This window comes from Fusarium subglutinans (assembly GCF_013396075.1).
Source record: "Fusarium subglutinans strain NRRL 66333 chromosome Unknown NRRL66333_c0000194, whole genome shotgun sequence".
NCBI classification, from domain to species: domain Eukaryota; kingdom Fungi; phylum Ascomycota; class Sordariomycetes; order Hypocreales; family Nectriaceae; genus Fusarium; species Fusarium subglutinans.
The window spans coordinates 25,908-49,113 of NW_023502257.1; the positions used below are offsets into that span (position 1 = coordinate 25,908).

The 23,206-nt window shown below is 48.9% G+C and overlaps 7 protein-coding genes across 7 annotated transcripts; 4 read left to right on the top strand and 3 right to left on the bottom strand.

The window, feature by feature from the left end:
• Window positions 1-239: 239 nt before the first annotated feature.
• On the bottom strand, window positions 240-2,168 carry FSUBG_10870 (6-phosphogluconate dehydrogenase decarboxylating 1; the record flags this gene model as incomplete). Its single annotated transcript, XM_036675493.1, has 4 exons — window positions 240-1,115; window positions 1,174-1,729; window positions 1,797-1,874; window positions 2,155-2,168. The coding sequence occupies 4 exons, from the start codon at window positions 2,166-2,168 to the stop codon at window positions 240-242; spliced, it is 1,524 nt and encodes a 507-aa protein (XP_036533635.1).
• A 2,708-nt stretch (window positions 2,169-4,876) lies between these two features.
• FSUBG_10871 (RNA-binding protein) lies at window positions 4,877-5,929 on the top strand (the record flags this gene model as incomplete). The annotated part of the gene is made up of 1 exon (XM_036675494.1): window positions 4,877-5,929. The coding sequence occupies one exon, from the start codon at window positions 4,877-4,879 to the stop codon at window positions 5,927-5,929; it is 1,053 nt and encodes a 350-aa protein (XP_036533636.1).
• Window positions 5,930-6,482: 553 nt separating this feature from the next.
• Window positions 6,483-8,462, bottom strand: FSUBG_10872 (Gog5p-like vanadate resistance protein; the record flags this gene model as incomplete). The annotated part of the gene is made up of 3 exons (XM_036675495.1): window positions 6,483-7,297; window positions 7,348-7,651; window positions 7,764-8,462. The coding sequence occupies 3 exons, from the start codon at window positions 8,460-8,462 to the stop codon at window positions 6,483-6,485; spliced, it is 1,818 nt and encodes a 605-aa protein (XP_036533637.1).
• A 3,302-nt stretch (window positions 8,463-11,764) lies between these two features.
• FSUBG_10873 (lycosyl hydrolase family 15) lies at window positions 11,765-14,159 on the top strand (the record flags this gene model as incomplete). The annotated part of the gene is made up of 8 exons (XM_036675496.1): window positions 11,765-11,913; window positions 11,972-12,291; window positions 12,341-12,787; window positions 12,840-13,271; window positions 13,322-13,345; window positions 13,392-13,574; window positions 13,623-13,835; window positions 13,900-14,159. The coding sequence occupies 8 exons, from the start codon at window positions 11,765-11,767 to the stop codon at window positions 14,157-14,159; spliced, it is 2,028 nt and encodes a 675-aa protein (XP_036533638.1).
• A 164-nt stretch (window positions 14,160-14,323) lies between these two features.
• On the bottom strand, window positions 14,324-16,857 carry FSUBG_10874 (molybdenum cofactor sulfurase; the record flags this gene model as incomplete). The annotated part of the gene is made up of 2 exons (XM_036675497.1): window positions 14,324-16,725; window positions 16,773-16,857. The coding sequence occupies 2 exons, from the start codon at window positions 16,855-16,857 to the stop codon at window positions 14,324-14,326; spliced, it is 2,487 nt and encodes an 828-aa protein (XP_036533639.1).
• Window positions 16,858-18,291: 1,434 nt separating this feature from the next.
• FSUBG_10875 (arsenite resistance protein) lies at window positions 18,292-21,041 on the top strand (the record flags this gene model as incomplete). Its single annotated transcript, XM_036675498.1, has 2 exons — window positions 18,292-20,484; window positions 20,538-21,041. The coding sequence occupies 2 exons, from the start codon at window positions 18,292-18,294 to the stop codon at window positions 21,039-21,041; spliced, it is 2,697 nt and encodes an 898-aa protein (XP_036533640.1).
• A 763-nt stretch (window positions 21,042-21,804) lies between these two features.
• Window positions 21,805-23,000, top strand: FSUBG_10876 (Pin2-interacting X1; the record flags this gene model as incomplete). The annotated part of the gene is made up of 3 exons (XM_036675499.1): window positions 21,805-21,830; window positions 21,889-22,927; window positions 22,980-23,000. 3 exons carry the CDS (start codon window positions 21,805-21,807, stop codon window positions 22,998-23,000), a joined length of 1,086 nt encoding a protein of 361 aa, XP_036533641.1.
• Window positions 23,001-23,206: the final 206 nt, after the last annotated feature.

Consider the following 23,206-nt stretch of genomic DNA (forward strand, 5'->3'; position numbering starts at 1 on the left):
GAATATTATTTGATTTTATTTTTATGCTTCTTATCAGGTTCTAAACACAAACCCGAATTTCATCACTTAAGCTTTCTAAATCCGTACCAGCCCATTCATCATTATCCTTGCAGCGTTACCATGTTCTGTGTACCAAAGCACAGATTTTTTATAAAAACGCAGCGATCGAGCTTCGTACAGCCCGGTGGTATTCATTCTTTAACCAATCTAAATTCCATCTCTTGACCCCGACAGGCAACTTAAGCCTGGTAAGTAGAAGCAGAGACGTTACCGCCACGGCCGGTCCAATTGACGTGAATGTCCTGGCCATTAGGGTACTTATCGCTAGCGTTCTCGGGCTTGATGCGGAAGGTGTGAGCACCGAAGTAGTCACGCTGAGCCTGGAGAAGGTTGGCGGGGAGGTCCTTGGTGCGGTAACCGTCGAACCAAGACAAAGCGGTAGAGAAGGCGGGAGTGGGAATACCAAGGAGGGCAGCCTTGGAAACAACGTCTCGCCAGCCGGGCTGAGCCTTGTGGATGGCCTTGTTGAAGAAGTCATCAAACAGAAGGTTCTGGAGGTCGGGCTGGGAGCGGTAGGCGTGGGTGATGTCCTTGAGGAAAACAGATCGGATAATGCAACCACCTCGCCACATGAGGGCAATGGAAGGCTTGTTGAGCTTCCAGTTGAACTCACGAGCAGCTTCCTGCATGAGCATGAAGCCCTGAGCATAAGAAATAATCTTGGAGGCGTACAGGGCCTGCTCGAGATCTTCGAGGAACTGCTCCTTGTCGCCCTCGAACTTGGTTGTTCGGCTGACGAACTCAAGCTTGGTGGAAGCGGTGGCACGCTCGTCCTTGATGGCAGACAAACATCGGGCAAGGACAGCCTCGGCGATGAGGGTCACGGGCTGGCCAAGGTCAAGAGCGTTGACAGCGGTCCACTTACCGGTACCCTTCTGACCGGCCTTGTCGAGAATTTTCTCAACGAGGGCAGTGCCATCATCGTCGTTGAAATACATGATATCTCGGGTGATCTCAATCAGGAAAGAGTCCAGAACACCCTTGTTCCACTTGGCGAAGACATCGCCGATCTCCTTGCTGGAGAGACCGAGACCGCGCTTCATGATGTCGTAAGCCTAGTAGTACTTGGTTAGTCTTCTGTGAGAGGTGGCATTTGTCTCTATCTTCTCATACCTCGCAAATAAGTTGCATATCACCATACTCAATACCATTGTGAACCATCTTGACGTAGTGACCAGCACCCTCGTCGCCAACCCACTCACAGCAAGCCTCGCCGTCGCTCTTAGCAGCAATGCTCTGGAAGATGTCCTTGATGTGAGGCCAGGCCTCCTCATTACCGCCGGGCATAAGTGAGGGGCCATATCGGGCACCCTCCTCGCCACCAGAGACACCAGAGCCGACGAAGCGGATGTTCTTGCCAGCAAGATACTTGGTGCGGCGGTTGGAGTCGGGGAAGTGAGAGTTACCACCGTCGATGATGATATCGCCGGCGTCAAGGAGGGGCAGAATCTTCTCAATCCAGTCGTCGACAGCCTGACCAGCCTGGACCAGGAGCATGACACGGCGAGGAGACTTGAGCTTGCTGACAAACTCCTCAACGGTCTTGGCGCCGACAACGGACTTGCCCTTAGCCTCGTTTTCCAGGAATCGGTCGACCTTGGAGACGGTTCGGTTGAAGGCGCAGATGGTGAAGCCGTTGTCAGCCATGTTCAGAATAAGGTTCTGTCCCCTGTGAAGCATGTGAGTATGTGCTACCACTGGCATTGCCAGGTGAGTGGTCCTTGGGTCAAACTTACATGACAGCAAGGCCGATGAGGCCCAGATCCGCACTTGCCATAATGTCAGCATTCGTCGCATTTTGATTCGTAGCAGAGCTTGAGAGTGAGGTGAAGGAATTGTGTTGTTGAGGGGCACCCAGGTTGAGGTGAGCGAGACGAGCTCTACCTCGAGAACATGAGCCATGATCACGATGAGGATGAAGACTGCGAATGCCCCAAACAGTCCAGGCACGGATTCAATGTGGCGATCCCTTCATTTCTCGCTCCAGCGTCCGGAGGGCGCGGGGATGAGAGCATGAGATCATCACCATAAGGCCGTGGCGGGGTGGTGGGGTAAAATGTCAAGAGATGAGGTATGAGGGAGGCTTCAACTTACACAGGGCCAGACATGATGGGCTATGATATGCGATCGGGGAGTGGTATGTATAGAGATTGAGGCTTTTTGAAGATGTATGAAGGAGAGAAAGAAGAGGAAGGGAAGAAGGTGGGAGGAGATGCAAAGTTGTAGAGAAATATACCTGGCGATGAATGTTGTCACACCCGTGCCAAAGTTGGGCGCTCGGTACCTTGTCCGCACTCACCTCCCAGTCCACCTGCTGTGTGAGCTGGAAGGATGCCCACCTTTTTTTTCTTTCTGCCGCTTTGCATTTGGCTCAACTAAGCAAACGCGACGCAATGCGCTTCAAAAGGCTCAATCCAATACAATTGACCTGGTCGGGCATAACGCCAAGTATGGTGGAGCTTCCGCATTGATTGGCGGGGCTCTTCTCAACTGTTCATCGTCATCGTCACTATGGTGCGGCCGAGATTGATACTGAGATGATAGGTGTTTTTCTTCCATTTACATCGCATTTTTACCACAGCTCGGTGATTATGAGTAATTGCGGTTCTAGCTGATCTCCCACTCATCCTGCCTTAATCATCGTTACTAAGGCAATCTACTCATCCGCTATGCCAGCCCTCCAAACACTTATTAAATTTACCAATACAAACTAACTTTGCATCAATTCCTCAGCAGCCATCATCATCATCATGACTGAGGTAATGCCCCTCCACTCCTTGTACCTGCTGGCTGGCCAATGGCCATCAGTAGGGGTCCATCGTTTACGGACACCAAGTTCCAGAGATGGGATTTTCCCTCACATTTATTTAGCGGACTGTAGCGCCTCGCAGCGTTACCCCTCTAGGTCCCCCCTTCTACGCCCCTTAGCTCCAACGTTATGACGACTCCGCGGTGCTGCTGCGGTCTTACCCCCAAGATGAACCCCAAAGCTTACCAAGATTTTTGAAACCGTGACACAAGCAACACAAATCTCGTACAAAGCTCGCCGCATATTAGTCTGGATGGATTGCTTTCCGTTGTATCCGCCTCACCTCACTAACATCCATAGTCAAGCCCTTAGTCCTCGACCTGTCCCGTGCGCGGTATCGACATCTCCTCGTCTCAGTTTGTTCTTCAAGCTTATGCTTGTTGGGATAACCTCCAAGCCCAGCCTTTCTCTGCGATCCTGCAATGCTGTCCGAGTGTTGGGACCCACGTCTTCCGAGCCCGTGTAATCACTGCCGTGCCAATTGACTTGTTCGTCGGACAGTAGCCCGAACCCCAACGCGCCTTAGCCTTGGCGAATCCGTACCGAATGCCCCGAAGGCGGACACCGAGAATCCTAAAGAAAAAGGCCGCAAACGCTGAGCTCAGTCCAGGTGTACTCTCAACCAACCCAGGTGCACTCTCAGCCCAGTTCACAAGTCCAGCGACTCCAGCCTGACCGAGATGCCCCACCGGAATTTAACCCGGCAACAGTGCCACAGCGCGGTATAAGCGCCGAATCAACTTATAGCCTCACCAGTGTCCGAAGTCGCTCATGACGAAACAGCCAAGGAGATCATGAGACAGAGAATTTAAGCCTCAGACTGGCCAAGCAATATCCGCTTCAGGATGCCTCAGCCTGCTTCGGCAGCCGGATACTTTGAAGCGACAACAAGACTATGCCATTGAACCACGTTTGGTAACACCGAATTCTAGTTGACTCGGCTCATAGAGACTTGAAAGTCGAAACCCCCCATCGGAGATGCAAGTAACATTTGACATCGGGATAAAAGGTAATAATCAAGTTCCGCTTGTCTTGGTCTATATTAGCCGCCAAATTCTGCCGCCGAAATTATCTTGAGAACGGATCAGGTCGTCCATTTTCACCCATCCCATGTACATGGATATTAAACTATCCGAACATTCATCCAGCCTCTCAAATAATAGGTGCGGATACACATTTTGACCAAGTTCCAGAACTTGCTATGCGCTATATACAACATTAACCCCCACCCTAAGATGAAAAAAGCCCCCATAACTGCAGATTCATTGAATGTTCAAAGCTCACAATAACCACCAAGAACCAATCTTGTTATGAAAAGCATGTTGCACTATGATATTGAGATCGCATGTTGTGATTGCCATGAAATTTTTCGGATTAGTCAGTAGCTTTCTCTCCAGACAAAAGCTTTTATGACCACGTCAAGCCCGTCAGCTTCCGAGCCGAGGAATCTATATGCCATAGGTTTTCATAATTCGAAGAGGCTCTAGCCGGCCAACGTAGGCTGCACATCACCCACTCCAGCTCGTGGGGGTGCAAGTTGTTTAATACAGGCGACAACGCCCATTGTGCCCGACATCGCGACCCAAGACAAATGGGAACCCGAAATTTCATGATACGTTGATTCAAGAAAGCAACACTAGGCCTGGCATTTGAACTTCAGGCCATACAATTGAACATATATGGCCATTTATCTGAGCTTAATGAAACGGAGGTCTCGTAGAGCGCACGTGATGTCCAAGTCCCACTTAATTTAGGCCGTTTTGTAACGAAGCTAGAGCGAATCAACGAAGACTATCATAAGATCCATTTTCTTCCATACAACAACAGTTGCCATCGCCGTCGCCATCGCCATCGCCGTCGCACCGCCGCAAAGCACCGCCGAGCCCTTCCGATAAAAGCTGCGCACGCTGGGAGTCTCTTGAAAGAGGAACTTGAGCAGAATTTGGCTCAAGGTACGTTTTCTCGCAAACACTACACCGCTTCCTCGTATATCCGCTTGTATTCATCATGGCGTACCCTCCTCCTCCAGGCATCAGCAACAACTCTCTCCCACCGAGACCGCCCGCTTCCAAGTCAGGTTTCAAACCTGCTTTTTCCTCAGCAGCCCAGGCTGCTTCGAAGCCAGCGTACTCGAACGCTCCGCCGACGTACTCTGGCCCTTCGAGTTACTCTGCTCCCAATGCTCCATCCGCAACTCAGTATGGCCCATCGTACTCTTCGTACCCGACTACTGCTCCCGGCGCGGTGAACTCGGGTCCCGCATATTCGTATCCTCAACAGCAACAGAGTTACAGTACCCAGAACTACAGCGTACAAAGCTATGGCCCTCAGAGCTACGAACCGCAAAGCTATGGCGCAGCACCACAGATTGCGAACCCATTCCCTACTCCAGGCACTGCGGGGACCGACTACAACCCCGAGATGGCCGCCCAGATAGCGCAATGGCAGAGCGCATATTCGAGCACCCCGGCAGATAGCAAGGATAAGGCCCCTGGGTTTACGGGGCCTCGAACAGATGGCCAAACTTCTGCGGCCGCGGCAGCTACCACTGCGAACCAGGAGCGAAAGAAGACAGTCATCCGAGAAGGCGGTGGTAAGAAGTGGACAGACGACAGTCTTCTCGAATGGGATCCCTCCCATTTACGACTCTTTGTCGGTAATCTTGCAGGCGAGACCACTGATGACGCCCTTCTCAAGGCCTTCTCGCGCTGGCCATCCGTACAAAAGGCCCGAGTCATTCGTGACAAGCGTACATCAAAGTCCAAGGGCTACGGTTTTGTCAGTTTCAGCGACGCTGACGACTTTTTTCAAGCCGCCAAAGAAATGAACAACAAATACATTCAGAGCCACCCTGTAACGGTTCGCAAGGCCAACACCGAAATCAAGGTAGCCAACGTCAAAGAGAAGGACAGACATGGAAAGAAGAATAAAAATAAGAAGGGTGGTCATGGCGGTGGAAATCATGGGGCTGGCCATGAACCCAGCTTAGGGCCCATGGGTGGTGGTGGAGTGGTCAAGCCTGGACAAAAGACCAAGAATGGCCTTCGCCTGCTTGGCTAAGCGTTTAACGAACTGTTCGCCCGAGCAAGTGTTGCGTTTTGGTGTTTGGTGTTTGCAGAGGTATCGTAAATACCCGGTTTAAGTGTATTAATTCCATGAAGAATATCCGGTCCACCAGGGTGTCTGGGCCCGTTTGCATTGCAATGTTATGAATTCGATCATCATGTTGGCTAAATCCTTGGAAAGGTCGTTGGCTTGGTTTTAGTCTTTCCCTGTGCCTTGAACGTAGGTAGGTAGGTATTGACCTAGAAGGTAGCATTCCATAGAACGTTTTATGCTTATTATCAGTTAAGAAAATTGGGCAAGTGAATTATGTGTGGTGTCTGGGTATATTGATATTCTTGCTCTTCTAATATCACCATGTGTCGCGGAAATTCCCAGCCTAGATTCTATCCCCAAAGTAACCCCCGGCGCCGTTGTTACATATAAACAAAAGATGGCGAGTCATTGTATCGACTCTCACTCAGTATGACAAAGAAATGTGGCCCATAGAGTCGTTATATACAGGCTCAGATATAAAACAGCAAGTTGTGGCATTGAAACGATTGTTCCCTCAACGACGCTCATTAGCTGGCGCATGGGGTTGTACATCAAGATCCAAGCCGTCGATGCTGTCACGGAGCAGACCAGTGTTTTCCGCGTCTGTGTCCCCATCGCGGTCTACGATTCCGCTAGTCTGACTCGTAGGGGAATCTGGCGCGTCATCGTCGTGCGCATGCCGAACATGAACACTTTCTTGCGCCTCTTGCCTCATCTTTGTGATTTTGATGTAGTTGTAGGCAGCGATAGCGGCCATGGTCGTGAGCAGACCAACAAAGTTGATAGGTGTGAGGCGGTCACCAAAGACAAGAGCAGCCGCACTAATAGTAACAACCTCCTTGAAGATACCAGCAATGGAGAGCGTGACGACGGAAGTGCGCTGCAGCAGAGCGAACTCGGAAGCCGTCATACAGAAGGCGATGCAACCAGGGAAAAGCAAGAAAAGGGGCGCCATGAAATAACCCCATTCATCACCGAGAACCTTGTAGCCTTCAATGAGAGCTCCGACTCCTTCCACGGGCACTGCAAGGCAGATAAGCACGAGGAACATGACCGGAGTAAGGAAGAAGATGCTAGAGAATGGATTTGATGTCGCAGGGTTGCGGAGGAGCAAGATCTGTGTCAATCCCCAGCGGAAGCCAGAAAAGAAGGCAGCTGAGATGACAAGGGCGAAGCCTCCCACCTTGAATTCAACTTCACCAAACACCATGAGCACAACACCAAGCGTCATGGTAGCAATGATGGCGACAAGACGCCATGTTGGGGTTTCGAGGCGGAAAGCAAATGCAAACATGAGAACGAAAGCTAGTGAGGAGGATTTACACATAGCTAAAGCAAAGGTTAGTTGCCTAAAGAGCTCAGACATAGAGACAACATACTGTAAAATGTAAGGCTAATGAACTTGAGAGAGGTATTGCCAAGTCCAATATCTAGGCCTGTAGCTGCACCACAAGGGCCAATTCGAGTGAGGTAAAACATCTTGGTCATGCCGTAAGACTTGGGCTCGTCATCATGTCTCGACCTGCCCATATCTGACAGATGAACCCCGTGTCCCGGTCTCAAGGAGGGCACGAAGTACAAAACTAGACCTGAGAGGACAAATTGAACCACCATGTGCATAGAGGTCGTAAACAAAGGAAATGCAAAGTTCAGCCGTTCGTGATCAAACATCCACTTGTTGTACTGCAAGTATGTCAGTAATTATGTTATCTAGGAACGGGGCGCAGGAGCCGTTTCGTACAATCGATATTGATAACGAAAAGAGGTACCACAAAAGAATCAACACAACGTTTACCATCAAGCTCTTGAAAACGGTCTTGTCTGCTTCTTTGCGCTCCTCTTTTGATATAGCCTTATTGTCCCTGACAATCCGTTGATCCAGCTGAGTATTTCTGCTGCGCTTCTTCTGCCGCCTCTGCTTGTCTTTGCGGGTCAATCCTGTTTCTTCGTCGTCTTGGAGGTCTTCATCGCTCAAGCTGTCGTCGGTGGATTCATCCTTCTGGGTCGCAAAGCCGTTCCCATCCAGATTTTCTTCGGATATCTTGGGTTCTTCTGTCGAGCCAGTTGGTGCGGGACCACGGCTTGTGACACGGGTTCGGCTAGGTGATCCAGCTGGCCGACCAGCCATGTTGTGGCTACTTCGCCGTCGACGGTGGCCTGCAATGGGTTCCATTTCTATATCCCAGTCGCTCTCGCTTTCCTCGTCGCCGTTGAAAGACCTCGCGCCGGTTTCACGAGACGGGCCAGCTATCGTTTGATTTCCTCCACCCAGACCAGAGTTCCGCGATGTAGCCACTCTTGTTGTGCCTGATGAGGATCCTGCCACCGATCTCAGGGGACTCGAGTCTTTGGCTGATAGAGAGTCGTCAATGAGAAGGGATTCGGGGGATTCGAGGCGATCTGGAGCTGCTACGTGTTTCGAAGACGAAGGGGGTGAGTTTGAGGAGTGAGATGGCGAGGAGATGGGATCAGGTTGAGGAGGAAGAGCGGTCATGATGGAGACAAAAGAAGGACTAGAGCAGGGGATACGATGGGGCTTTCATAAGTTAGTGATGGCAAAGGATACCCAGGATGGCTAATGGTAATGAGTTGGGTTGGTCCAGGTCTGCTGGCTTAGGTGGTCGCAAGGACTCCATTCGTACAGTAGTGCATTAGAAAAGGCGGAGGGACTAATCCTCATAGGGCAAAAGTTAAAGTCGGGGCCGTCATGGTAGGGGACCGTAGCGCTGTGGCTAAGGTACCTTAGTACAGAAGTCACTTGGAGGATTTACGTGTGATCACTGGAACACTCCGAGTGTGAGACTTGTTGGCGTCGATTGCATTGAACGGCAAATCCCACTTCTTACTCTAGGTAAATGATCATAACTCTTCAAGAACTGGCTTCTCTGCAGTTTTCTGGGTATAGCAACGTCTTTCATAAGTTCTCCTCCCGTCCGCTTGACATTTCCGGGTTACAAGTTGTTCTTCTTATGTACACTGTTAACCCAGCAGCACCAAAGTGCGGAGTGGACCTGAAGGCGTTAGGTCTCTTGGCAATAACATCCATGGAACCCGTGGCGCACTGCATATCTGCACGCGACACAGCTTCTAGGGCCTCAAGAAGAGGAAATGATTGGCTTGAGGATGATGTTTTAGAGGTTTGTGACAATAAGGTGCAAGCATACAGAGTACATAGTTCGAGGCAAATAAGTGCTCCCCACCTCTTGGTATTTCCTACGAGCTTTGCAGCAAATCCGAAGCAACAATAAGCACAAATATCATGAAGATCGCATGAAGTTGTCTGCTATTGAAAGGCAAATGATAAAAGCTGTCTGACCGCCGAGCATCAGCATTTAGTTAGGACGTAAGTTTCATCTCAACGATGACAAATTAACACACTGAACTGTATCACTTCACAGTTAGCTCAGGCACCTACCTGTTTACCGAGTAGAACTGCTTCCCGCCATACATATGCAATGAAACCTACAGGAACAAAACAGTGACTACCTAGGTAGGTAGGTACTCCTTTTAGTACCCATAGCATCAATGATCTTCAGTCCACAGCGATCCGGCTGCTGATCAACTCCGCACGTGTACATTATTTCAAGTCCAACATAGGGCATAAGGTAGTGCCCGCATGACACATGATACCTACCTACGTATATCGAGTTTTATCTAATAAGTCGTCTAACGTCCAATATTTCAGCATTGGGCTCCGACCTTGGCACACTCTCTCTATGGTCTTGTAGCTCCTGCGTTTCAAGATTTAATTATGTCTCTCGAGGTTGAAATATCCAGGAGCCTGCAGCCCACAAATCCAGGGGTAAACAAGAAGTCCCCATCTCGTATCGGATGGGTCCCTGATTTGTGCATTAAACTCAGGCACTACTCCGTAAGCTGGGTGGTTATTTAATATCATGACCAGTTCCTGATCTACGGACTGCTACTCTATGGCTGTAGTTGCGGAGTACCGGCAGTAGGTAGACGAGCCCCTTTCTCTCATTCTGATTCACTTCGCCTACGGTAGACGGCATTTGAGGCCTTGGCAAAGTAAACTTCACGGCATTGGCCCGTATAGCCCGTATTCTAAAAAGCGACCAATTTAGGGCCCGACTACCGGAATTAATGCCCTTGTTGTGTCCCTGATAAATCTAACAGGTCTGCAACTGTCGCGGAGGGTCCTCTGTCCTCTACCGAGACAAAACGTGCGTCCCGCCGGGCCCAAACTCTTGTCAGATATTCAGGCGAGCCGATAAATCATCAGGATTCTGATGGCCTCGACAACTGAGCAGCATTTGGAACTGGCGGCAGCCAAGGTATCCGCTCGAGTAAGCCTTGGGGATTGAGTTTTCAGGAGAAGATTCGATTCAATTCATTAGTTCGATCTAGACACCTTCTTCTGAACTAGGTACCTAGGTATCTTTGACTGAAGCAAAAGCCGAATTGCACGGTCCCGTCCTCATCAGATACGACCTTGCCAATCAAACTTCATCATTCACACTCTGTATTCGTATTAAACAAGCCTATCGGCTACCAGCTGTCCTTTCTTCCAATACTTCTTCTTCTACGGAGTAACGAGCCCGTATAACTGCACAACAAGGCCCCATATGTTCATCATGTATACTTTGGTTTCGTGTTAGCTGGAGCCGCACAAGAGCGACGAGCGCTTCCCTAGATGGCCTGGTGAATCTGAAATTCGATAGGCCTGTCTGCCCAGCATCGGTTCAGCTTTATCGACTGTTTATCAATCTTCGGATCCTTGACCCCTCATCTCCTCAGCAGTTTGGATCTTCCCGTCCAACGTGAACATTGGGCTTATTACAGTTGATCACTAAAGGAGCTTTCGAGGCCTTCCGGTATGGGCAGTCATTTCAAGCCAATAGCAATGCCAATCCTAGCTCACACTGCTTGGTAGCTCTCAGACCTCGAATTAGCAAGGTCAACGATTCTATTAGTCCTAATGGCCATACCTACTTTTTCAGATCGCTCTATCTTAGTACCCATTGTGATTCAAGTATCAATTCTAACTTTGACGTCTACCTTCTTACTTTAGCTTACCGTGCATTTTCTACCTTGGACAAGACAAGTTTGCTTGGTAGCAGAATTCCCGAGGTCAGATATCATAAAATTATATCGTGGGGAAATAGTAGTTATGTGGGAACTCAATTGTACAACTCCAACGAAGACCTACCCTAAACTGGACCAAATGACTTTGACCAGCCTTTAAGCAAGGTAGCTAAAATATTGGTAACTTGTGTGTAATTTTCGTTTTGTTGAGTAATCCTTTTCGCGTAGGCGTGGCTCTATTTGCGCGAGGAGGGAGAGATGGATATTACTTAGCGATTGGCTTGTGTGTTAACCTGACGTTGACAAAGCTTGACTAACATGTCAAGAACTAAAGTATGTTTTGGTCAGCTTCAAAATCAAGCCTCAAAAGCATTTCACCATTTTCGGAAAGGCTGATCAGGTAATAAAGTAGTCATCCACACCATTCCTTCCAGAGCTGAAAGTGAAGTACATAGCGGAAGATCACACATGAAAGCTTATAAGTGACCCCCCCCCCCCCCCCCCCCCGTCCACTCACGATGTGCAACTGACTTTGAGAGAGAACTCTTTGGAAACACAGCCCAGAGAACTCAGGATCTAGTTTTACCATTCGCCGGAGATTCCGGAGTAGCACTAAGTTGTCCACCTGGGCCACCGACACAATCCATTACATCATTCTTGAGCTACCAATTTGGGGTAACTAGACTAAACTCCTGTTCTTGGAGCTTCTTCTACCTCAAGTTTCAAGACTGCAAGATAGCGACTTTGAAAATGGAGGGTCGACGCTCTTCAACACTTCCGGGAGGTTCCCGTCGGGGTCAAACCGGGGGATATCTCCCAATTGAGGACTATGGAATGATTGGAAATATGCACACCTGTGCTCTCGTGGGAATTGATGGAAGCATTGACTATATGTGTTGGTGAGTGCAGGCCGGTGAGATGAGACTCGGAGCTCTCGACTGATAGTCTGAATTGTAGGCCCGATTTTGACTCTCCGTCTGTTTTCTGCCGGCTTCTCGACAAGGACAAAGGAGGGCACTTCTTTATTTCCCCGCCTCCCGATGTAAACTGTACTACCAAACAGCAGTATCTTCCATCATCATGTATTCTACAAACAAGGTCCATTCATGAGGATGGTGTCGTCGATGTGGTTGACTTTTTCCCTCGCCCACAGAATATCAAGGTTACCACCAAAGGTGTGAAGCTAAATGCTTACCGGGAAGTCACCAAAGTCCAAGATGAGCTTAAGAAGTGGTTGGTCCGCCGAGTAGAATGCATTCGTGGTTCAATGAATCTTGGTACTGCTATCTCAATACATAACTAGAGACAATGACTGACGGTGCTCAGATATCGAACTCTTTCCTTCCTTCAACTACGGAAGAGATGAGCACGAGACCACTCTATTCCAAGAACAACACTTCACGACTGATAATAAGAGCAAAGTTGCCTCGTTCCATAGCAAGGATACTCAGCTGCAGCTCGACGTTGCAATTGAGAAGGGAGAAAACGAGACCAGTTGTCCTCTCATAACATTTAGAAAGGAGAAGCGCCCTGGGATCAACGGCGAGGGCCTCGTGGCTTGCATCCGTATTGAGGAAGGCCAGACGATTTCTTTTGTCCTTCGAAATGATATTGAACACCATGTCACAGAGAATGTTACGACTGATGTGCTTGATGCCCAGCAGCACTCTACGCAGAGTTTCTGGTATAATTTCATTGCGCAATCGAATTATAAAGGTCGATGGAGAGAGGTTGTGTCTCGAAGTTTGATGATACTCAAGATGATGACTTACGGTGAGTTTCTCCCTTAGATCTAGTTTGTGAGAAATCGACTAATTTTCCATAGAGCCTACTGGTGCCATCATAGCTGCCCCAACCTTTTCTATTCCTGAAGCCATCGGTGGCGTAAGAAACTGGGACTATCGCTTCTCTTGGATTCGTGATTCGAGCTTTACTATCTACATCCTGCTACGTCTTGGTTTCAAGGCCGAAGCAGACGCTTATATGGAGTTCATCATGGAAAGATTCGTTCACTCGCGTGGCCCAGATGGAGGCTTGCCTATTATGTTCACCATTCGAGGTGAGACTGACATCCCGGAACTGACATTGGATCATCTTGAAGGCTATCGCGGCAGTAGCCCTGTTCGTATCGGTAACGGCGCGGCCTTTCATCAGCAGTTTGATATCTATGGCGAGCTGATGGATGCTATCTACTTGTATAATAAATATGGAAAGCCAGTTCCATGGGATGTTTGGAAGGCTGTCCGTGAGATTCTTGGTACGTTGCACAACCTTGAAAATCCCCTTGGCAAGCTAATATGTGTTCAGATTACGTTTTGACTATACTAGACGGTAAGACATATAGCATTTGGCTTCGAGTTTTGGCTAAACGCTATAGATCCCGACATGTCTATCTGGGAGGTCCGAAATAACAAGCAGCATTTCACCTACTCTCAGATAATGCTCTGGGTCGCATTTGATCGTGGCCTTCGTCTTGCTGATAAGAGATGCTTTCCATGCCCCAATCGCGCCAAATGGATGGAGGCAAGAGACAGGATTTATGAGCGTGTCATGGAACAAGGTAATATAAGCAAGACTTCCCCTGATGAATGGCGTTGACTGTTTACAGGATACAACGAGGAGATGAAGTGCTTTGTGCAAAGCTTTGAGAGCAGAACCATGCTCGACTCCTCCATTCTCATAGCTCCTCTTGTGTTCTTCATCTCACCCTGTGATCCACGTTTTCTCAACACCCTTGACCGTATCCTCTTACCCCCAGAAAAGGGCGGTTTGACAAGTACCGGCTTAGTGTACCGATATGACACTGAGCTATCCAACGATGGTAAGGGAACCCGGCAATAACTTCATCGAGGCTTAGTTGCTAACGTGAGAAAATCGCGATGTAGGGGTAGGCGGTCATGAAGGTGCGTTTAGTATGTGTACTTTCTGGCTCGTGGAAGCCATGACCCGAGCAGCTGTCTACGAGCCGAAGTATCTCGTCAGGGCTGTGAATCTGTTTGAGAATATGCTCGGGTTCTCTAATCACCTCTGCATGTTCTCTGAGGAGATCGCAAGATCTGGGGAACAACTTGGCAACACACCCCAAGCATTCAGTCATCTAGCCTTAATCAGTGCGGCTTTCAACCTGGACCGTACTGCGAGGTAAAATACAAGGGTGCTTCAGAAGGCAGACCGCAGCCGAAAAGTGGCCAAGTTTAGCAGAGTTATTTGTCTACTCAATCGTGTGCCCTTGGGAGAATGCATGAAATTGTTTTGATAATTAGTTTACTGTTACAGATGCGAGCTCATGTCCCGTAAAACGGGATTGAATCACCCACAAAGCTCTACAGATACAGAATCTCCAACCTCAATTGTTGGGTATTGTAACTCTTTTTTCATAACGTCTCCTTCAGCTAAAGGATCATGCCGCATATGTACCCCAAAGTAAACTTTGCCATCGAAGCGCCTTGTCTTTGCGAGCGTCACGAATGGCTCTTCCTTCTTTTCGCCAGTTTCTTGGTCTATACATACCATCTGACATCTGCGGCATGCACCCAGAAGCCTGAAGTTCTGGCGACCAATGCTCATATAGCCCCAACGATCCTCAGAAAAGGCTGGCTGTGCTTTAAAACCAGGAGCTTGTTCGAGTGTTATATTGGCCCTAAATGATTTCTCTTCAACCGAGCTTCCACCACGGTCAACGATTTGCTGGTTCAGAGCATCAACACTGGAACTATGGATTACCAAGATAGGACTCTCGTTAGAGAGAAGAATCTTGGTAGGTTTCTGCTGTTCAGAGTCCGAATCAGGAGGTGATGGCACATCTGGGAAGGTGCCTGGTAATGCGTGGATTCTCGAAGGCTGTTGATATCTTTGAATCTGAGCCTTGGATAAACGGCTTTTCAACCCCGAGCCACCAGGGGGAAAGCGCGCTAAGAAACAAGGAACCCCAAGAGCATTCGAGAAAAAAGAGTTGATCCTGTCCGATGTATATATCTGAGTGCTCACCTTCTCGCCACAAACTCTAGAAGATTGTCTGTCAATACTGGAGTCAATGACAGAAGGGTCTGCTGATAAAGGGATGGATATTTGGCTTGGTTGGCCGCTATGCTGTGTCCCACGATATGTGACGATCAGCTCGCCGTTGATAAAATCTAAAGTTGGTCTTAACAAAGCCATCTTAGGGCAGCGTTTCTGACTCAAAGCATGTCCAGAACCATGATGGACTAAGCACCATTCACGATCCCATGCTAGACCTTCTGGCCGGACCTCCCAAGGAACCCCAGATGGGATCGAGTACCCGGCGCAGCTTTTTATAGGATAGATAGTAATAGATTTAACATTGAGTGTGGAAGAGTTAGGGATGTCGATGGTTTTCTGGAGGCCTAGATCAGAAGAAACAATTGATACCGATCTTTCTTGGTAGAACTCCTTGAGAAAAGCAACAAATCCATCGACATCTGCTTTCGTGCTCATTGCACCGAGGCTAGCTCGAATGACACCGGTGGGCTTTCCAGACATGATATCATTGTCTGCACCGCAACGAAGCCCGGCTGAGAAATTCTTCTTCATCTCCCAAGGTTGCAAGTCTAGGGCTGAAGCAATGCCGCCTGGGCTGCAAAGCCCTCCGGTCCGAATGTGGATGTTTTTGAGATTCGCAAGTTTCTCAAACTCGGCAAGGCTTATCCAAGCGCCCTGGCTGTTCCTCAGGTTGAAAGAAACGACAGGCCCGTTTCCAAGAGTGTTTTTGTCGCTAAGTGCAGATGTATAAAGTTTGCAAACCGGGGCGCCGTTTGCATGGCGCATATTGCTCAATTCTTGGAACATACGTTGGGTGAGGTATGAAGTATGGGAGCTGATTTGATCCATGGAACCAAATAGTCGTCGATGTATATCCATGGCAATGTCGAGAGCCACTATGTTATGAAACGGAAGTGTCCCGTCTTCTAACCTCTCGTGGAGGAACTGTGATTTGGGGGCATGCCACTTCTCCTTTCCAGAGACAACCATATCTACCGTGCCTCCACCAAAATACTTGCGATTGTTAAACACCCATTCGGAAGAACGCTTCACTAGCAAAGCTCCGAGATCGGGGAATCCAAAAATCTTATACAAGCTGAAGACGGTAAAGTCTGGTGCTAAGTTTGGATCGCTAAAATCGAGATAAGATGTAGCAGCAAACGAGGAGGCGTCCAGTAATGTGAGGAATCGATGCTCGGGTTTGCCATACAAGTCCCGTAAGTTTTTTGCCCAAGTCAAGGGATATCTTTTGCCATCCATATGGGATTGCGCAGGATAGGCAAACAGTGTTGTTGCTGACGAGTTATCGCTCATGTTTTGGAACGGGAACTGTCCTTCGAACCATAATTGAACATCATCATCGTCAACCGGTGTGCTACAAACAGCCTCCTCTCGAGCACCAACCAAGCTGGTATGACATCCTTGGTGATATGCATATAGGAAACCTTCTGGTCGATTCCTTATAGCTTCAACAACGAGTTTGACTCCCGCTGTGGCATTTGCAACAAACACCACATCATACTCAGTTGGGTCCGCTCCAAAGAAGGTGAGCAAATTCATACGAGCATCTTCAACGCGAGATGCTGATTGCTGCGAGGATGGTGATGCAGAGTGGGGATTACCATATAGAACTGTAGTCATCTCATGCGCGAACGAGTCCATCAATGACTTGGAGCATAATGTTGTCCCGGCGTGATCAAGGTATATCGAATCTTTTTGCAGGTCAGTACAGTCCAGAAGCATATCTAGGTATTATGACCTTGAATCATTGGATATTCAGCTTCTCTAAATTGCTCCACGGCTCGATTATAGCTTGAGTCGCCACCCAGAATAGGCACCGTCATTTTGACAACTTATGTGCAAGATGAATCGAGTGAAGGGAAATCAAAGTTCCCAATGTTTCAGGGGTCCTTTGACACAAAAAGACCAAGCACTTCCGGTGGATATTGAGAGCTTGTTATACGCCGCACAACCCTTATCATATTCTGATGAGGAGTTCTATGGCACTACCACGAGCGATAGAGAGTGGGAGTGGGGTGAAGAGTGGAGGAGAAGACATGCTCGAACCAAGCCAAGGAGGGAAGTTGGTTCTGATACCAGGGTTTAAAGTTGCTCCAGTTTGGCTGAACAAGCCGTTGAACAAAGGAGGAGATAGGAACGACGTGGGTGGCTATGACAATATCTGAACAAATAGACATCTTATCTTGGTCAGCTGCTTTGTTATTTGCCGCCCTTTAGCGATTAAAGCACTGAGCATATCGGGATACTCCCCCAGATTTCAGTGCTAGTTGCAAGCGGAGATCGCCACTTTCCTGTTTCCAGGCACTGTATCAACATTCGCTGCTTGCCGACCGGCCAGTTCTCGTTGATTATTGGTCAATTTATTGCGGAGGAAAGGCAGGTACCTCGTTAGCCCAACTCATTGCTTCAGACCGTTTAATAATTACGGCATCAATCGTCGAAAAATACATACATTGACAATAAATCACGGTAGAGCGGACGAGATATAGTGCTTAGAAATCTAAGGAAACGTTCTCGAAGTAGAGAAATAGCATGGAATAATGTGATTCGGTAAGGTAGCTGGATGAGGTATGTATCGCGCTTTTCCTAGAGCAGCCTCATAGCGGAGGCCCCGGGATCCTAGCCCGTGCTCCACCATTTCGCTTACCAGCTGAACAGCAATTCCGACTGGCCCCCAGCCTCCAACCAACTCAGCCTCTTCAACCTCACTTCACTCATCACATCGAATCGCATTGAATTGTTATCGCTGTGAAGTGAGGGCGCGCATATCTCGACTCAAGCGCTATCACTACATTGAATTCTTCTTTAAGACTGCGCTCGTCAATTAGTTTGTCTCCCCATATTCTTTGACCTCCTGCTCTTTTCCCCTTATCCCTCTTGCAGCTCTTCCAACTCGTCGATCCAGCCGCATCCGCAGCCTCGCGTTCTCCCTTCCTCCTCACTCTTTGACGCGGCATACCCGTCTGCGATTCTTAAATCATTCTTCTTAATTCTTCTCACACTCGTTCTTCGCCCAGGGCGCGTTGTCCCCCAACTTTCTTCTTCATGGCGCCTCTTTGGCGACCTTCTTTTTGTTCCCTCCACTATCATTTGTCCATACGTTGCTAAAGATAAGCTCTCTAACGTCGATCATGTTATCAAATAATAGATCATTCCTTTGCATTCCTCGCTAAGTGCTCAACATCGAGCCGCGAACACTCACGCAGAAATATCGCTTTCTTTCATGCCGCGTCGCGTCGCTGGCAACGATACAAACGATGGACTCGTACACATCTTTTCGCGACGCTTCAGCTCGTTCTCCGGTTGATCGTAGTTGGAGCCGAGATGACTCGCGAACCCGAGATGAGCGCCCTGACCGCGGGGACTCATTTTACCGTGGAAGATCTCCAGGTTTGTTCTCCAGAGGCGGTTTTTCTTCCTGCCACCGAGTAGCAGCAGGCTTCGGCACCGTAAAAACAGACAAAGCTTACAAGTCTCAAGGCCACGACCGCCGCGATCGCCGTCGGTCTCGCTCTCCAGCCACCGTCGACCGCTACGAACCCAGGCCCCGACGAGACGATCGAGATCGTGATGACAGACGTCGCATGCAGTCACCACCTGCCAATATTGATCGATACGTACCTGGTCAGGATTCCGGGTCAACTAATCCAACTGTGAACCCCATCCCCGACCCTGCCAAGCTCCATTATCAGGTTGGCTTCTCCTACTTTGGAGAATGGTGGAGAATGAACGAGAAGATCAAGGAGGAGAGAGAGCGAATGCGTACTGGTCGACGCCGTGAACCGGAACGGGCTCGCGGCCCAGAAGATCGCGAAAAGGAAAAGGCCAGGATCCAAGCCGCATATGATGCTTATAAAGAAGAACTTCAAGCCAAGATGGCGCGGACATTTGTTTCTGAGCACAAGAAAGAGCAATGGTTCAAGGAGCGATATGTTCCGGAAATTCGCGATGACTTCAGAGGAAAGCTAAACGAATACCGACGCGGTGCTTACAGCCAGTGGGAGCAAGATCTTGAATCGGGTACTTTTGATGACTTTTCTCTTGAGGGCCTGCCCAAGAGTGAGAGTAACGGCAGTGGCGGTGTAGTTGAAAAGGAAGAGGGAGAGGCTACAGCCACAAATGAGATCCTGGGTGTTGGAGATCTGGTTCCAGTCAATGGTGCTGACATCCGCGACGAGAGCCAGTTCCAGCCAACTCTCTTGATCAAGACCATCGCCCCGCATGTTAGCCGCCTTAACCTGGAGGCCTTTTGTAAGGAACATCTCGGCGAGGAGGAAGGTGGCTTCAAGTGGCTTTCTTTATCTGACCCTAACCCAAGTAAGCGGTATCACCGTATTGGTTGGGTCATGCTTCACCCCTCATCCGAAACATCACTCCCTGTAGACCGCGTTGAACCCAAGGATGAAGATGGCGATGAGGCGATAACATCTCCTCAGCCGGTATCTACTGCTGACAAGGCTCTGGAGGCCATCAACGGTAAGACTGTCAAAGATGAGGTCAGAGGAGACTTTGTTTGCCACGTTGGAGTCCACAATCCACCTGTCCATCCCCGAAAGAAGGCCCTATGGGATCTCTTCTCCGCCCCTGAGCGCATCGACAAGGACCTCTTGCTTGTTCAGCGAATTGTCAACAAGTTTGAAGAAGAATTCGGATCCGATTTCCAAGCCACTCTGAAAATTGAAGAGAAGGTCGAAGACCTGAGAAACGCGGGTCAGCTTCAACCGGCTGTGGTTCCCACCCCTGTCAAGAAGGTCAAGAAAATCAGAGAAGTGGGAATGGACGAAGCTATGGACGAGGAGGAAGACGGCGTGATTGAAATTGAGGAAGAAGAGGAGGAGGAGGAGGGGGCCGTAGAGGATGAAGAAGTTGATGACGAGGATCTTTTGGTCAAGAAGAAGCAACTTGATCTTCTGATTGAATATTTACGCCGCGTCTTCAACTTCTGCTTCTTTTGTGTTTTCGAAAGTGATTCGGTTCACGAACTCACACGAAAATGCCCTGGCGGCCATTTGCGCAGACCTCGCAGCACGCTTTCGTCTGCTGCGAAAGCTGTTGCTAGAGCCAGCGCCAATGGAGAGCCATTCCCAGGCAAGAGGAGGGGCGAGGGAGTAGAAGAGAACGAGGGTGAGCTTACTGAAGGTGAAAAGAAGTTTCGAAACGCCTCAAACAAGACGGAGCAGCAACTGCTTCGAGCGTTTAACTGGGTTAAAACTTTCGAAGATAAGCTGACCCAGATTCTGGACCCTCAATCTGTCGATATTCGAAAGTTGGGTGGCCGATCTGCTGATGAGGCTGTCGATGAAGAGCTTCTTAAACATGTGAAACAAGAGGATGAACACAAATGGCGGTGCAAAGCTCCCGAGTGCTCCAAGCTGTTCAAGGAAGAGCATTTTTGGCGCAAGCACGTTGAGAAGCGCCATGGTGATTGGCTTGATAACCTGAGGCAAGAGGTGATTTCTCGCCCCATCACAATTCATCGTGCTGTACTAACCAAGATTCTTAGTTTGAACTTATAAACTCATATGTGATGGACCCCTCCCACATTGCACCCTCAAGAACCGATGCAAACTCAAATGGTCACTTCCCGCCTTCCAATGGCCAATCCAACAGTGGAACGCCACGAGGCTTCAACCTGCAGAACTTTACCATGAACGGTATGATGGGAGGAGGCATGCCTGGCTTCCCCATGGCTCCAGGCAACTTCTCGCCCATGTTTGCAAACATGCAATCTGGAAGTTGGAACCCTATGGACGAACGCTCTGGTGGGGGACCTATCCGTCGTGGGGGAATGGGTGGCGGACGAGGCCAATACCGTTCTGGACCCTATGATCGCCGAGGCGGCAACCGTTTTGACGGTGGTCGTAACCGCAACGGCGGGTCACGATGGGGTGACGGCGCTGGAGGTGCTGCAGGCGGGCCTCGGGAGGCAGTCCAGGGCCGAAGCCTCAAGAGTTACGAGGATTTGGACCAGGTTTCGGGTGGTGGAAGTGGTGAGCTCAATTACTAAACTGCTCATTATGGTTTCCTTCCAGAGCAAGGCGATTTGGACGCCTCGGAGTTTGCTGCGTTTCTTAATATGAATCACTAGGTACCTGGATCATGGGAAGGTCGCTGCTTTTAGACTCTATGTATCATATGCCTACACAAGCTAGTCTCATGCTGGGTTTTCAAGGACAATTAGTCCTGGAAATGACGGTTATCTACAGAATGCTTCTTATATCCAATTGTTGCCCCCTATCATCCTGCTCAAAGGTTCCAAGAAACGGAGAAAATTCTTAAAAGGCGGTTGCAATTATGCACATAATCCTGTGGGCCTTGATGGTAGGTACCTTGATGCACGTTAGAACGGAGCAAACGAAGGCTTCATACATGAATAAATCAGCTTAGTTGCTATACTATGGAACCGTGGTAACTTGTGAAGAGGGTTTCAACTTTGATCCAGCCCTAGGACTTGAGAATGTCTGAGTGGAAGAACCTATAAGCTCATGCTGCAATATCAGGACTATCCTGGGTACTACTATCTTTACAGGTCCCAATCAAAATCTTTAAGATTCTCCCTCCGGTGAGATCTCGGTGAGCCTCGGTGAAGATAAGCTAGCGCCGAGGGAGGGGCGCTCATGTCCTTTATCTGGCCAATGATATCCTGCGATAAGATATTTTTTAGGCCACACATCCCCACCGCCCACCTTTTTTTTTCTCTAGGCTTGCCCAACTCTGCCATCGCGAACGTATCGAGCGATCGCATTTTTCAAGACTTCAAGATCGCAAAAATGGGACTCCTCGCAGAAAACAAGACGTAAGAGGCACATGTTATCAGGCCGTGTCCTTCTGCAGCATGCGCTAACCAACTACAGTCGACGGAAGATCAACAAGGATCCAAACAACACAAAATGGACTAAAGATACGAATACCTTCGGCCAGAAGATCTTGCGAGCTCAAGGCTGGCAACCGGGCCAGTTCCTCGGAGCACAAGATGCGCCGCATTCGGAATTGCACACGGCCGCCAATGCCTCATACATTCGCGTGGTTCTTAAGGATGACATGAAGGGATTGGGCTTCAGCAAGTCGAAAGAGGATGAGGTTACTGGTCTAGATGTCTTTCAGGATCTGCTCAGTCGACTCAACGGAAAGACGGATGATGCTATTGAGGAGGATCAGCAAGCACGACTCGCTGTGAAGACGCACCATTTTGTTGAGCAACGATACGGAGCCATGAAGTTTGTCTACGGTGGTCTACTGGTCGGCGATGAGATGAAGGGAGTAGAAGAGACGAAGGCCGACCAGGAAACAGAGTCGAACTCCGACGAGGACATTGTCATGGGATCTGCCCCTGTAATAAAAGAATCCAAAAAGGAGAAGAAGTCTAAGAAGAGAAAGGCAACCGACGATGAGGAAGAGGAGACAACTTCAAGTCGAGAAACCGATTCAAAGAGCAAGAAAAGACGCAAGGAAGAGCGAAAAGTAAAGGAGGGCGACATTGATGACGCCAAGGCCAAGAAGAAGAAAGAGAAAAAAGACAAGAAAGAGAAGTCCCGCAAAAAGTCCACAGAGGACATTTCAGATGACGAGAATGTCGAAGAGCGCTCAAGGAAGCGCAAGTCCAAGTCCAAGGACAAGAGCCGGTCCCCCGAGGGCTCAGACGAAGAAAAAGTGAAGGAGAAGAAGTCTAAAAAAGATAAAAAAGATAAGAAGAAGCGCAAGAAGGAAGAGCAAGCATCCGAACCAACCAGCACATCAGTCACACAGAACTCTACACCAACAGCTTCGGTCCCTGGAACAGGAGCCACAACACCATCTGGCACATCGACGCCTAGAGGGAGCAGGAATTTTGTGCGGTCACGATTTATTGCGCAAAAGAGACAGGCTGTGCTTGACACCAAGGCACTGAACCAGGTATGTACTCGTCCTTTCGCAACTACATGGCTAGGTTACTAATCTTATACAGATTTTCATGGTCAAAGCATAGAACATGAAGATGTAAACATGTTGCTTGGATACGCACTTATGAGCACCTAGACTAGATGGTAGCGGATATATTTATCATGCCTGTCGGATATACGGATGTATATTGCGTTGTTGCGGAGGCGTCAGGTCGCATGGTAATGTTAGAACAATCTTTTATTGCATTATAAAGTAGCTGAACCAGCATCTTACGGTAAAGGTATCTTATTC